The sequence below is a fragment of the Oratosquilla oratoria genome, chromosome 6 (assembly GCF_046742065.1).
Source record: "Oratosquilla oratoria isolate Oo_2021 chromosome 6, ASM4674206v1, whole genome shotgun sequence".
Classification (NCBI taxonomy): domain Eukaryota; kingdom Metazoa; phylum Arthropoda; class Malacostraca; order Stomatopoda; family Squillidae; genus Oratosquilla; species Oratosquilla oratoria.
In genome coordinates this window covers 41,853,089-41,868,765 of record NC_134782.1, presented here as the reverse complement: position 1 = coordinate 41,868,765, position 15,677 = coordinate 41,853,089, and the positions used below count along the sequence as shown (strand labels likewise).

General features: G+C 40.7%; 1 protein-coding gene across 1 annotated transcript in view; it reads left to right on the top strand.

Moving 5' to 3' along the window:
- The window catches only part of LOC143026447 (uncharacterized), a 39,460-nt gene extending 25,835 nt beyond the window's left edge, over positions 1 to 13,625 (top strand). The window contains exon 11 of the mRNA XM_076186846.1: positions 6,724 to 13,625. Within this exon, the coding sequence (XP_076042961.1) occupies positions 6,724 to 7,658 (935 nt within the window). The 3' untranslated portion in view covers positions 7,659 to 13,625. The remainder of the gene's footprint in view (positions 1 to 6,723) is intronic.
- Positions 13,626 to 15,677: the final 2,052 nt, after the last annotated feature.

The window sequence follows — 15,677 nt, the reverse complement described above, 5'->3', positions numbered from 1 at the left end:
AGGGTTCATATACTTTGATAGTGTAGTATGTAATAGTGGTGGGTCATATGAGGAAATCCTTTGTAGGATTGGCACTGCCCATGTTGGTATGGACTAGAATCTGAATCTTCAAGTCACTTGTACTCTCTGTCTTGTGGTAAAGCTGTGGGATATTGAAGCTTGACTAGAGGAGGCATTTCATTGTGCCTTCAGAGAATCAAGGGGGATATGATTGGAATGACTTTGTATCCAACCAGATACAGTTCCATGAAATCACTCCAAACATAATTCATGAATATTAAGTCTGGCTGTATGGGCATGTGGCAAGTTCCCTAGATATTGTTACCCTGCAAAAGGATTTCTTCACAAGAAAACCTTTACAGAAATGGAAATCTCCATAGAATTAGTACATACATATACCAAGGCTTTTTCCCCCTTACAAGGGAGGTAGCCAAAAAGGAAAAGGCATAAAATAATTCCCACCCATTCCATCCCTGAATACACTCCACCCTCCCTCTTATCTTAGCACCTCCTGGATGACGGGTCATCCCTGCACCTTGTCCACTGCCCTGGGTCAGAAGCAGTGTCGCCAGACACAGCAAGGCCGCTTCATTAAATCGGCGACCCCCCTTGCCGTCTCCCCATGCATAAAAGGTGAAGACGGGGAGAAATCCCTTCGGGCTGCGTCAGATTTTGCTCACACATACTACCTCACCCCCCATCCCCCGCCCATTCCACCTCATGCATCACATCATCCATATACAACCATTCTCCATTCACCCCTATCTTCTGTCCTCTCCCGTCCTTCCTCAACAGACATTCCCCTCTTTCCCAAAGCCCCCTTCACCCCATCCATCCACCTCATCCTAGGACGTCCCTCATGCTCACTCCCTCCACATCTGCCTTCCATACCTCTTTTACTAGTCTTCACTCATTCTTTCCATGTGTCCAAACCATCCTAATACTCTTTCATCAACCCTATCTTCCAACTCCCTTTCCACCCCTGTTCTCCTCCTCACCTCCTCATTTCTCACTTTATCTAGCCTAGTAACCCCCATCATACTTCTCAGACACCTCATATCAAACACATTCAAACTCCTTCTCTCTTCCTCTCTTATGTTCCATGTTTCTGCCCCATACAGTGCTGTTGGCACAATCACTCCTTCATACAGTCTCCTCTTAGCATCCATTCCCAAATGTCTATTCCACATTACACTCATCAATCCACCAATGCATTTACTCGCTTCTCTCAATCTACATTCTACCACCTTCACTCCACCTTTTCCTGCCACATTTGCACCCAAGTATCTAAAACTATCCACTTCCTCCAGTCACTCTCTCTTAATGCTCACTTCCAGTCTACTGCCACTTTCATCCCTTGTACATCTCATCCCCTTACATTTACCTACATTTATCTCTAGCTTTCTTCTATCACATACTCTCCCAAACTCTGCCACCAACTTCCTCAGTCCCTCCTCCGATCCTGCCACAAGCGCAGTGTCGTCCGCAAACAACAGCTGGCTCACCTCCCACTTTTCTCCATTTTCTTTAACCATCTCCAATCCCTGACCCACTACCCTTCCATTTACCTCTCGCACTACCCCATCTATGTATAAGTTGAACAGCCAGGGCAACATAACGCATCCTTGACGAAGTCCCACCTTTACCTCGAACCACTCACTCTCTCCATTTCTAATCCTGACACAAGCTCTACTATCATAAAAACTCTTGACAGCTCCTAGAAGCTTTCCTCCTATCCCATATATCTGTTTAACCTCCCACAGTGACTTTCTGTCTACCCTATCGTAAGCCTTTTCCAGAACCATAAAAGCCCAAAAAAGATCCTTCCCCTTTCCTATAGCTTTCTCACATATTTGTCTTGCCACAAAGATCTGATCTACACAACCTCTACCTGTCCTAAATCCACACTGTTCCTCACCAATTACTCCCTCTCAATCAAGATCCTCCCATAAGCCTTCCCAACTACACTTAACAAGATAATCCCTCTGAAACTACTACATTCACACTTGTCCCCTTTTCCCTTGTAAAGTGGAACTATACAGGCACTCCTCCAGTCCTCCGGCACTCTACCCTCTCTCCAGCAAACATTAAATAACCTCACCAGCCAGTCCACCATCACTGTACCTCCTTTTTTTAGACATTCTGCATAGCATCCATCCAGACCAGGTGCCTTACCTGCTTTCATCATCTTAACAACTGCCTTCACTTCATCCATCCTTATTTCTCCTCCATTTTTCTCACTCATCACTCTCATTTTCTTAGCATTCCCCACTGCAACTATCTTTCCCTCCCTATCCTCCTTGACATTTAGCATACATACATATACCAAGGCTTTTTCCCCCTTACAAGGGAGGTAGCCAAAAAGGATAAGGCATAAAATCATTTCCACCCATTCCATCCCTGAATACACTCCACACCCCTCCACCCTCCCTCTTATCTTAGCACCTCCTGGATGATGGGTCATCCCTGCACCTTGTCCACTGCCCTGGGTCAGAAGCAGTGTCGCAAGACACAGCACATCCACAGCAAGGCCGCTTCATTAAATCGGCGACCCCCCCTCTCCGTCCCCCCATTGCATAAAAGGTGGAGACGGGGAGAAATCCCTTCGGGCTGCGTCAGATTTTGCTCACACATACTACCTCACCCCCCCCCCCCATCCCACCGCCCATTCCACCTCATGCAATCACAACATCATCCATATACAACCATTCTCCATTCACCCGTCGTCTGTCCTCTCCCGTCCTTCCTCAACAGACATTCCCCTCTTTCCCAAAGCCCCCTTCACCCCATCCATCCATCTCATCCTAGGACGTCCCCTCATGTTCACTCCCTCCACATCTGCTTTCCATACCTCTTTTACTAGTCTTTCTTCACTCATTCTTTCCATGTGTCCAAACCATCCTAATATTCTTTCATCAACCCTATCTCCCAGCTCCTTTTCCACCCCTGTTCTCCTCCTCACCTCCTCATTTCTCACTCTAGCCTAGTAACCCCCATCATACTTCTCAGACACCTCATATCAAACACATTCAAACTCCTCTCTTCTTCTCTTATGTTCCATGTTTCTGCCCCATACAGTGCTGTTGGCACAATCACTCCTTCATACAGTCTCCTCTTAGCATCCATTCCCAAATGTCTATTCCTCATTACACTCTTTAATCCACCAAGGCATTTACTCGCTTCTCTCAATCTACATTCTACTTCCACCTTCACTCCACCTTTTCCTGCCACATTTGCACCCAAGTATCTAAAACTATCCACTTCCTCCAGTCGCTCTCCCTTAATGCTCACTTCCAGTCTACTGCCACTTTCACCCCTTGTACATCTCATCACCTTACTTTTACCCACATTTATCTTTAGCTTTCTTCTATCACATACTCTCCCAAACTCTGCCACCAACTTCCTCAGTCCCTCCTCCGATCCTGCCACAAGCGCAGTGTCGTCCACAAACAACAGCTGGCTCACCTCCCACTTTTCTCCATTTTCTTTAACCATCTCCAATCCCTGACCCACTACCCTTCCATTTACCTCTCGCACTACCCCATCCATGTATATTTTGAACAGCCAGGGCGACATAACGCATCCTTGACGAAGTCCCACCTTTACCTCGAACCACTCACTCTCTCCATTTCTAATCCTGACACAAGCTCTACTACTCTCATGAAAACTCTTGACAGCTCCCAGAAGCTTTCCTCCTATCCCGTATATCTGCATAACCTCCCACAGTGCCTTTCTGTCTACTCTATCATAAGCCTTTTCCAGATCCATAAAAGCCCAAAAAACATCCTTCCCCTTTCCTATAGCTTTCTCACATATCTATCTTACCACAAAGATCTGATCTACACAACCTCTACCTGTCCAAAATCCACACTGTTCCTCACCAATTACTCCTTCTGTTCCTCTCCTAATCCTCTCAATCAAGATCCTCCCATAAGCCTTCCCAACTACACTTAACAAGCTGATCCCTCTGAAACTACTACATTCACACTTGTCCCCTTTTCCCTTGTAAAGTGGATATACAGGCACTCTACCCTCTCTCCAGCAAACATTAAATAACCTTACCTCACATTTAGCAACTCCCTAAAATATTCTGCCCATCTTCCCTTTACTGCCTTCTCTTCCATTATCATCTCTCCATCTGCACCTTTTACCTTCTCTTCTCTACTTGATTCGCCTCCTCTTCCTCTCTTAATTTCTTTCCAAAACATCTTATTATTACTTTCAAAATTTTGTCATACTCTTACCTCACTTCACATCTGCTCTCCTCTTTGCCTCCTTTATCTTTTGCTTTACTTCTCTTTTCTTTTCTTTGTACCTCTCATATGATTCCCTCGTCCTATTTTGTAACCAATCTGTGAAAGCTCGCTTCTTCTCTTCTACAACCTTCTTTGTTTCCTCATCCCACCATTCACTACCCTTCCTTCTATTTCCTCCTGTCCTTGTTCCACACACCATCCTTGCACACTTTGTGACTCCCTCCTTGAACCATCCCCATTCCTCCTCCACACCTAGCTCTACTCTATCCTTCATACCCTCCCACTCCTCCTTCTCCTTTTCATTTTCATTTAAAGAGTTCACTCTAAGCACCTCCCTACCTTTTGTCCCTTTCCTCTTTCTCCATCTATCCTCCACTTTCAACTTACCTTCCACCAAAAAAATGATCTGATATTCCCCCACCCTCTCCCCTTAGCACATGTACATCCTTAACTCTTCCTATCATAGTCCTATTTACCACTACATAATCCATCAACGATCTATCTACCACCCTTCCATCCACCACCCTCTCCCATGTGTACTTATGCTTGACTTTCTTCCGAAACACTGTATTTGCTATCATCAACTCTCTTTCTAGACACATTTCCACCATCAACTCTCCACTACGATTCTTTCCTGGAACTCCACATTTCCCAACCACTCCATCAATTGGACCATTTCCTACCCTAGCATTAAGGTCTCCCAGTACTATTACGTTGACATTTCTCCCTAAATCCTCTATGCACTCATTTAAATCTATCCAAAAGGCCTCCCTTTCTTCTACACTCTTCTCACTGCCAGGCCCATATGCACTTACAAAGACCCACATCTCCTTTCCCAGTTTCACCTTCATCCACATTATCCTTGAGGAAACCTTCCACTCCACTACACATTTACCTATCTCTTCACTTACTAGAATAGCCACCCCTTCCCCCCCTCACCCTCTCTTCACTCCTGATAACCTCCCACTTACACTCCCAAACTTACACTCACCCTTCCCGTTCAACTTAGTTTCACTCAAAGCCAACACATCCATCTTTCTTCTCACAAACATACTACCTATCTCTTCCCTTTTACTCTCATCTGTACCACATCCACGCACAATAAAAGACCCAAACCTTAGGGTGCTGTTCCGAAAACTCCCAGACCCTCTTATGCCTTTACTTTTTTGTTTATGAATGTCCCCTGTGGGCCTACAAGGAGAAGGATGCCTATTCTCACTCCCCGTCCCTTTCTTCTCACCTCTTATGATCCAAGTGGAAATACTTGGTGGCAGTATTCTTTTCCCCCCACCACAGGGAATTCCCCCACAGCAAAAAATGAATACTCAGAGAAATGGTACAGGACAGCAGCAAGGGATTGGGGGACAGCATAACGGAGGGACAGTCGTAGTATAAAAGTGTCATCATTTCTCTATGAAGAGTTTTCCTCTATCATAGACAAAATTATGTGTGCTTGTCCGTAGGGGCGCCCCATATAGACCCTAAAGTATCAACTGCATGCTACTTTGCCACAATAACAAGCAGCCAATAACCCGCAAAAGGTTTTCTTCACAAGAAAACCTTTACAGAGATGGAAATATCCATAGAATTAGTGGCTGGGGCAAATTGATTGAACCTATCGAGTTATTTGGAGTATGAAGGGTGGCTGCTTAGGAGCTTCCTTGGAAACACTGCAGAACACTGGTGTATAAGTGAAGCAATGCATCCCTTGGCACATGCTCCCAATTGACAACTCAGCCACAAGTATGTTGTCATCTGCAAACAATTGGTTCACCTCCCACCTACCTCCATTCTCCTTCACCAATTCCAAACCCCCTGTTTAACAGTTAAATGTTTACTTTCCCCTTTGTCCATATACAAATTAAACAGTTGTCAACATAACACAACCCTAGTGTAGCCTCACCTTCACCTCAAACCATCCATTAGTGACTTGCACAGGCCCATGTTGAAAATTTGAACTGCCCTTAGCAGGCTTCCTCCTATTACATAAATTTGCAAAACACTCCCTAACATCTTTATCAACCTTGTCACACACCTCCAAATCCATGAATGCCCAAAAGACATCTTTACCCTTTATGAAAAATTCTCATATGCCTTATTGAAAATACTTTGTGCTCCCATAGACATATTGAACAATTTTATAAACTTTTCCGCTAGGACTACTCCCATTGTCACATTCTGCATGGCAACCATCAAGCCCTTCCATTACATCTTTCCCTCTATTATCCATCTTTGCACTTATATAGTCACACACATACACATTGCATGCATGTGCACATCCCTGTTGCCCTCTCTGATTTTTTATGCAGTTAGATGCCCACATTTTCACAAAATGAATTGGATTCTGTTACCACTTTCAACTCTTAACTTTTCCATTTTGATTTATTTGTTTGATATTTGCTTTAATTTACTTGTTTATTTTATTGACCGATTTATTTATTTATATATTTTTTTTTTGTGCTTTTAGCGTGGCATGTGCAGTTGAAACATTATTACATAAAGTCGGAGCCTGAATCTGAGGAGCCATCTGGTCTTTCCCCCATAAAGATGGAATCTTCTCCTGAGAAGAGTGACAAGAGTGACAAGTCTGATTCAAGCCCTTCCAAGCCTCACAAACACAGAAGTCATAAGCATAAAAAGGAAGAACGACCAATGAAAGACCGCCATGAGAAACACAAACATAAACATAAAGATAAGAGTAAAGAGAAATTAAGAGATGAGAAGGAGAAACACAAAGGGTCAGAGAAAAAAAGTGAACACAAAAGTAAGAAGAGAGACAGACCTGATAAGGAAGAGACTGAAAAGGTGAAGAAACGGTTGAGATTAGATTCCTCAGAGGATGAGGATAAAAAAAGTGATAAGGAAGGAGAGGAGCCTACGAAAGAAACTAAATTGAGTGAAGTGCAGGAGCCAGAAGTTAAGAAGGTTAAAGTAGAGGTTGATGCAGTGGAGGAGGAAGAGCATGTAAAGGGTGATGCCAAATTGGTGGATCACCCAAAGAGTGAAACAAAACCGGTTGACAACACAAAGAGTGATGCAAAGCAAAGTGATCATGACCACATAAAAAACGAGGCCAAGTTAAATAAAAGTTCTCCTACCAATAATCAAGATTTGAACAACAAACCAGTTGATAATAGTGAAAAACAGCCCAAAGAAAATTTGAGTGTAAATGAAACTGGAAATTTTAATTCAGATTCCAACACTCCAAGTAAAGTAATTCGACATGATAGCACAGACTCACATGAACGGAAGGTTTCCAAGACCAAATCTGGATCGGCTGCAAATGGTGGGGCGGCTGTGGCCCAGAACCGACCCAGGAAAGATAGTGGAACTCCACAAAATGTTGACTTGCTAGGGTCCATTATTGCAGGTATGAAACAATCAAGTATACCCAAGGTGTGAGGACTGCTGTAGTTAAAATAAGGTTAGCCTTCTGATTGTTTGAGGTCCTGTACAATCCATGCCAAGGTTTAGTGTGGTGGGTGTTAGGTGTTAAACAGCCTTACCTTCTAGATAGGTCTACAGGAGTGTATTGCAGAAGTGTTATCTTGTCATTTCCACCTCCCAAGATTCTAAGTTTGGTTAATTCTTGAGTGACACTCCAAACCTAATACTACGTACTAAGTAGTATATAGTGATGTATAGTCTAGTTCTCACAGTGCAATGTTTAATTATGCTATCTGATGTTAATCAGAAATCATTAGTAGTATTATATGACTGAAGTCTTGTGTGGGTAATGTTCAGCACATCTCATTTCCTAATTCCTATAATGTGTTGCCTGTTTCACTTTAATCAGTGACCGGTGATTTAAGATTAGAAATAATGGTGGACCTTCTTCAAAGTACAAAGCATTTGATAATAACCTGAGGCATAGCCAAACAAGGCTGATATCTTGCTTACTGTTTTCTATTGAACATGCACTAAGATGAAGCAAATTTTGTTTATTGCTTGTAGAGTAGCGCCATGAAATTGATTGTCAAAAATCTGTTGAAAGTATGGTTTTCTGGTGCTTGACCAAGTGTGGCCTGGCTATGCCTCTGGTGTGGTCGATGTACCATACCATTGCAAACCTTGTTAGTCTACTAGCAAAACAGTTATCAAGCACTAGCATTGTAAATAGTGTTATTTTATGTTAAGGAATTTACTTATTTATCATTTTGATTAGTAGCTCACATATGTTATCTCTTGTCAGGCAAATAATGTATTTGTTTTGAGTTGTGGCAGACTGTAGCTACCCTTTTGGAGTTTGCATTGATCACTTTCCTGAGCCAGTCATTGTTGAATGACCACATGAAGTGGCATTGGTGAGACCACTCACATCGGAGTGGAGCCTACACACATGAAGCAAGGCATTTTTACCCTATGAATTTTTAGACTGGCAGATTTGCAACATTTAGTTTGTCGCAGATTTGCAAAATTCAGTTTGTGTCCAGACTGCATGGGCGGAAATTGGTCTTTTAATGCATGTCTACTAATATTCGTATATTTTATTTATTTGACATTCAATTGTATAATTTTTGTACAATATTTCTGTACATTACAAAATTAATGATCTCAAAAGAGCTGGTGTTTTCCTTGCCTTGGTTTTGGTTCGTGTTGAGGTGAAGCTGTCAGGCAGGTGAGTGGATTTTTCATGCAGCTCAGTTGTAGTTTATCAGAATTGTAAAATGCTTGTTTATATTAGAATACTGCTGGTAAATAGTACTGTAAAGAAATACTGAAAGTCAAGGTCCTTTGGTTTTGACAGAAAATGTAATGGTGAGAATATAAAATAATTGCCTTTGGTTTGGGCTTGGGTCAGTTAGAAATTGAACTGGAATAGATTGAAAAAAAAATAAGTTGGCACTGATAGATATGAAATAAAATGTAATTAGAATTTATATCATTTAATGTGAACTGATGACTTAACTGATAAAATATGCTGTAGTATGCAAATTTATTATTGTGCAATGATTAAATTAAGGTACATAGTTCTTGGGTATTGACTGCATGGAGATATGGAGGCAGTACCTCAGGAACTAATTAGACCAAAGCCAAACATCATTCATACATGTTAGAGTAAAATCTGTACTTAAAATGAAACGATATGCTTTTGTACTACTGCTGTCCCCTTGAACCTGTTCATGACCACCTTCAAAGCTCTCTTACTTAAGTTTCTTCCATTGGTGGTAGTGTGTGTCTGTGGTTGGAGGGGGGTAAAATGCTGCCTCTATGTGTATTGTAGAGGGCAAGTTCATGGGACAGTGAGGGGATTAAGGCTTCCCAACATTAATTTTCTTATACAAAAAGTAAACGCATAAGATCTGGGAAGATTCCAACAAGAACCCTGCTAATTGTCATTAAATGTGTATGGAACATACAGAAATAAAAGAGAGATTGTGTGAAGGATGATAGATGTGTTGGTGTTATCCATCTATATACCAAGAACTTCTTCCCCCTTACATTCCATTCCCATCGACCACCCTTGTTTACCTTGCTGTGAACATGCTGCGTTAGTGCTAAATAGAAGGAAAAGTGAGTTGTAGTTTGGAAGTGTGGGCAGATGTCAGGAGTGAAAGAAGAAGTACTGTTGAAGAAAGTGTGGACAAAGGTGAAATTGAAATGAGGGAGTGAGAGGCTTTCCTGGATGTATGTGGCTTTAGTAATGAGAAAAGGGGAGATGTAAGCATTGTAGATTTAAATCTGTATAAGTTTGGGGAAAATGTAAATGTGGAGGTGTTGAGGGATCTTGATAAGCAGGAGTAGAAGAATGGTAGTTTCAAGGATGACATGCAAAAGTGCACAAAGATGGCATATGGGAGGGATCAGGGTGAAGCAGCAAATGGTGAGTAGTAGCAAAATAGATGTGAGCATATGAAGATGGATGAATTAGAAATAATTTTATTCTCCATAAAAATTTAATTGGCAAAAAACAATATTACCCCAACCCTAATGTTGACCTATGCTCTATCTGAAACATCATTGTATTTGTTCAATGATAAATTTTACAATAGACAAATGGGTTTGGTGTTATTGTAATAGGTTAATGAATTGTGGTAGACAGATTTGCTTATAGCAAGGGTTCTGTTGGTTATAACTACTGTGTGTTGATCAATCCATTGCCTTTGTTTTCTTGCAAGAGAACCATAGTAGTCAAAAAGAGAGGGATGAATAATGTCCTGTGGCACAACTCAATGACCCTGGCAGACAGCATACATGTTTGCGCAGGAAATTGAACCAGGCAGTTATAGAATCACCACAACAGTTGACAATCAATCAATCATTCCCTTGCCCCCTGGTGTCTGTCAGGAAACCTGCAACAGCCTCTAAGCAAGACTGTAAGTCACTTTGGGAATAGATGACAACTAGAAAGACCTTGCAGTTGTTCACAACAGTTGCACTGTTTTTGTTTGAACAGTTAATCATTCCATTGCTTTAGCTTTCTTGCATGAAATCCATGGCTCCCAGGTAACCAACCATATCCACCAGTTTGGCATGTAAATCACGTGGAGAAGAGATTTTGTGCTGTATGGATAAGGTGAAAGTAGGTCAGTGTAGAAAATTGTGTTCAGTGTGGTGGTTACCACTGGGATATTTTAAGTCTGTAGCCAGACTAATCATGTGTTAATACTGTTTCAGTGCATTCATGCCAGTGTGGTTCTTTTCTATTAGTAGTCAGTTCTCAGTTGGGTTGATGTCAGAAGGAGCCTGGTGAAGTATAGAAATTGGAAATCTGTCCTGGTACGTCTTGTGATTGTATGTATTTCTGTATGGATATGTCATATGCGAGCTCCTTTAAGTAGATATTTGAGAAACGTATAGCTATGCTTGTGTGAGGAGTGGAGGGTTAAGGCCTCTTGCATTGGACTGCCAGTCATCTTCATATGCTGCTCTGGGAAATATTTTGGTTTCTAATGTATATTCTATTGGAGTTGTTATAGTACAGCCAGTCATTATTCCTAAAGCTTTTTGTGTTGTTTATAGGATGTTTTTGTTTTCTCATTTGTTGGATACCATGGTATGGATGCATAGTTAAGTGTGGTTCTTCCGAGTTGTTTGTATACAGTAATTGATGTTTCTTTTGTCCAAATCCTAAACTCATTATTCCTGTTTATATGTTCAATTTCTTATTTACCTTCACTGTTGGGACTTTTATGTGGACTGAGGGTCCTGTAGCAAAAGTGATGCCCACTATTTGAGAGATCTTGTCTAGTGGGAGAGGTCCATTTAATTCAATGTTTCATTGATACATAGTAGCGAGACACAACAATATGGGTGACTTCTGAAGTGAAGTATACATTGTTTTGTCAGCCATAGCTCCAGCTTCTTGAGGTAGATTTGTGTTTTAGGCTGCTATATTTGAGTTGCAGTGCTGGGCTATTATTGTTTGGTTGTCCACATACAGCTTTCATAGGAACACCCCCTGGGGTTCCAATAAACTGTACTAAACCACACCCTGGCAAAAAAATAAATAAATAAATAAATGCACACCACCTAATTTGGCTACTAAGAGTCCATGGACCCTAGAAGATGCAAAATTCTAGAACGATTCCCAGATTTGAATGTCATAAACTCCAGCAACCATACGACCAGACTGCACCCCAAACACAACCAAGAAGTCATCTCCTCAGACATATCACTGTGCTTACCCTCCCTCCAACCTCAAATAACCTGGAAAATAATTAAGATCTTCCCTTGGGTTACCTCCCTATAAAAATCACTCTGGACCTCTTAGAAAAAATAAATTAATAAAAAAAAAAAGAACTACAAAGAAGCAAAATGGACCGATTATACAGAAGAAATAGAAAAGGGCCTAGAGTTCTTTTGTATATTCTAGTACCCAAAAATAGAAAAGGCACCAAAAGAGGTACAAATGTCATACAAAAAGCAGAAAATGCATTCCTAAACACTACAGGAAGAAATACAACAGCTATACTCCAGAGGTAACAACCCTCGTACAAAAGACTACTGAAAAAAATATATATACAACTAAATGACGACACTAAACTATAAAAAAATAAAAGGTTGGGGAGGAGAGACAATCCATCAAAGGAAAGAATGAGAACTAGGGCAGAGCAGCTTGGGTGACCACCCTCATTGCCCGTGCCAGTCTCCATCATTGCCAGCCTGACATGATACAGGCAAATTGGATTGGAAGACTTGGGGTTTGGCCTTGTTGCTGTAGAAATAGCTGGAAGCGTACATTATGTACCAAAACTGCTGGCAACAAATTGGGAAATTGGAAAAATTATGATAATTTTTATTTTTTTGTGATGACTTGTTGCTATAGGCACAAATATGTTAAAGGTGTGTATTTACTTAATTGTAGTGTACAGGAAGGGAACTATACATATTGGGTCCTGTATCCTTTTTTCTGGTTATACCTTGTTTTAGACTCTCACATGGAACTTGTGCTATATCTCCCAGGCTATTCTAAGAGTTTACACGTCTGTATGGAAAATATATTTCTTTTCACATCATTTAATTGTATGGTCTTTTTTAGCCTGTCCATGAGCTCGTAATGCCCTCGTATCCCAGATCAAAAGATCTTTTGTCAACTTTGTTCACCCTTTCAATGATCTGATCACTGTATTCAAGTCGCCTCTTTCTCACCAATCCTTTAACGACGGCAGGGCTAGTGATTCTAGTCTCTTCTCATACCACTTAATGTTTCTAGTTTACTAATATGACCATATTCTGTGGGAAGAGAACTGATGTATATATTAAATATGAATATAAAATAAGGACTTCCTCTAGACATATGAGTTAAGTTGAGGGGTTGGCTTTACCAATGTAGATATTTATTGGAAAACTACACAGGTTGATGGAATTGCTGGCAAGAAAATGGACATTTGCAAAAGTTAAGGCAAAATTTAATCTGTGACTTGTTGCATGTAGTGCTGACATGGTAAACGTTTAAGGAATTTTACACATGCTTATGGGGGTTCCATCTCTTGTCTCCTTCAATCAAACTTTGCCTTGAATTATTAGAAGTGTCATAGTCTCAATATGGGATATTTGAAATGGCAAGCCAAGTTATTTACACACATCCCTTCATACTATACTTCTGGTGCTGCCATCATGAGTAATAATTTGTTACCACACCATTGTGTTATCAACAAAAGCAAATTGCTTATGAGGTGTGAACCTGAACAAACAGCAGACCATGACAGTTTGTGTACTTGGTCAAAAATATTGCCACTGCCACTGTATTTGGTCAGACAGGGGACCAGTCAGCATTTGGGTAAAACTGTTTATTGTTTGCCTGAATGAAAAAACATAAAGTTTGCCACCTGAATGAAGTGGTTATTTTAGATATATATAAAACATACAGCCCAAAAGCATATGACAGGGGTGTTTTTCAATTTATTAAACAGTAGTTGTTATTAATTGTGTATTATTCTTCACATAATTGCAAAAGAATTTTTATTTTTTGGGATAGTATTAGAAAACCCTGTTGCAAAGTGATGTCAGTAGTGAAGCTTCTTCGTTCTCATAATTTGCAGATATTATGTTAAGGCACAAACTGTTAATTTTTTGTATGTTATTAATAGAAGATGTTAGGGTCAAGCTTTACAAATTTTACAAATTTGAGATGCATTTTTTGTGCCTGTAACTATGAGTAAATGTTTCAAATAACAAAGTTTTATATGGTCTTTTATGAAAATAATTTCATTTCCCTTTCACTGTGTGAAGAACGTTTTTTGTGAAGAAAGGGGAACAAAGAAGTGTCCTTAGTAGAACCTTAAGGAAGAGCTAGGACCCTCTGGACTTTTTTCCTTGGAAGAAGACCACTTTCTCTCAGTACCTCCTGGGATTGACTGTCACCAAGTAATTTAATGCTAAGTGTCAGGTAGTGAGTAATTTGTGGACAGTATTGCACCAAATATACTGCCCAAGAAGTTATAAAGGAAAAATTGAAGGAGGGTACCATATGGAGGATAGTAGGAATGAACAATTATCAGTATTCTTTTTTGATTGAAAATTAGTCCACAATCACAAAAGAATACAGTGACTTGGTCCTTAGGGATGTCATTTAATTTTCTAAAATGTTGACTGCATTAAACATATAGTCAATACCTCATGAGGCATGAAGTACCAACGGAGACAATATATTGAGTCACTGCCAAAACTTTCCTCTGATTTACCAGTAATTTCACTCTTTCCATAACTGACCCAGTCCTCCAACAGTTGTGTGTGGTGGTGGGGGGAAATGATGATCTTTAGAAGCCCTTAATCACAATCCACAAAACAGCGGTGCAGCCCCATTGATCACTGTACTGGGACAGAGGGAAAATCACAACTTGGCAGCAGCATACATAAATGAGCAGCCCTTTTTAAAATTGCTCCACTCAGCAAAGGAAGAGGTGAGAAAGGCATCAAAAGTAGCCCCCAAACCTTCACCTGATTGGGGAGCCGCCCGAAGCAAGGTCACCTGTACAGTGACGAGCTACAAATAATAACACACTGCAACAAGGAGAGAGCAGCAGCTTTCCCAAAGTCAAAGCTCCTCCTCTGCAATCCCGGCCCGCCCCACAACACCTCTTCATGAACGGCCTCCATCCAAACCCAGAAACAATCGACTAGGACAATGGTGGGCAACCCTTGCCACGCGTGCAAAACCTGGCACAATAACGACTTATTCCGGCACGCGAAACCCAAAGCTCAACTTCAGAAAATAACTAATCAATCTTCAACTTTTGTATGACCATAGGTAATCGCATGTTAAGCTGGGCTGCTGATTAGGTGAATGAAGGAAGTACATACTCGTATGTAAACCTGTAAATTTACTCCGGTGGCACGCGAGAAAATTTTATATATACTATTTGGCTGACTTTGGCATCCACACTTAAAAGGTTGCCCACCCCTGGACTATGGCAATGCAGAGACAGTTGCCCACAATTACTCGCTGAGAAAAATAATTGTCATTCATGAACTCAGATCCATTGCCCATCAGTCCAGTCACATAAATTCCATTTCCTAATTTTTATCCGCACTACCCATCTTCTAACTCTATCCAATGGACCATCTCGCAGCGACGTGCATTTTTTAATTAAACAAACTTTTATGAGAAAAAGACGATAAATATGGACCCCAAGGAAATGTATCACTAATAGTGGAACTGAAATAAATAAATAAATAAATAAAATAATATGGCAGTCTTGTCCCCTTAGCCCAAACAAAACCACACTTATCATTCAACAACCACGCCAAAGTAATCAAAATCCCACAACAACGGGAGTACTTTGACAAAAGAAAAGAAAAAAAGCAGATAAGAAAGCGATATGAGAATACGAAACTAGGGAAACAATAAACAGCGTAAAGACCCAAACACCCACAGTGATAACATTTGAATGACCCAACTCCCTCCTAGATTTCGAATGTCAAACAATGTCGGCTGTACAGAAGAATATATTGATTTGGTCAGCTTTAAAAGAAAAA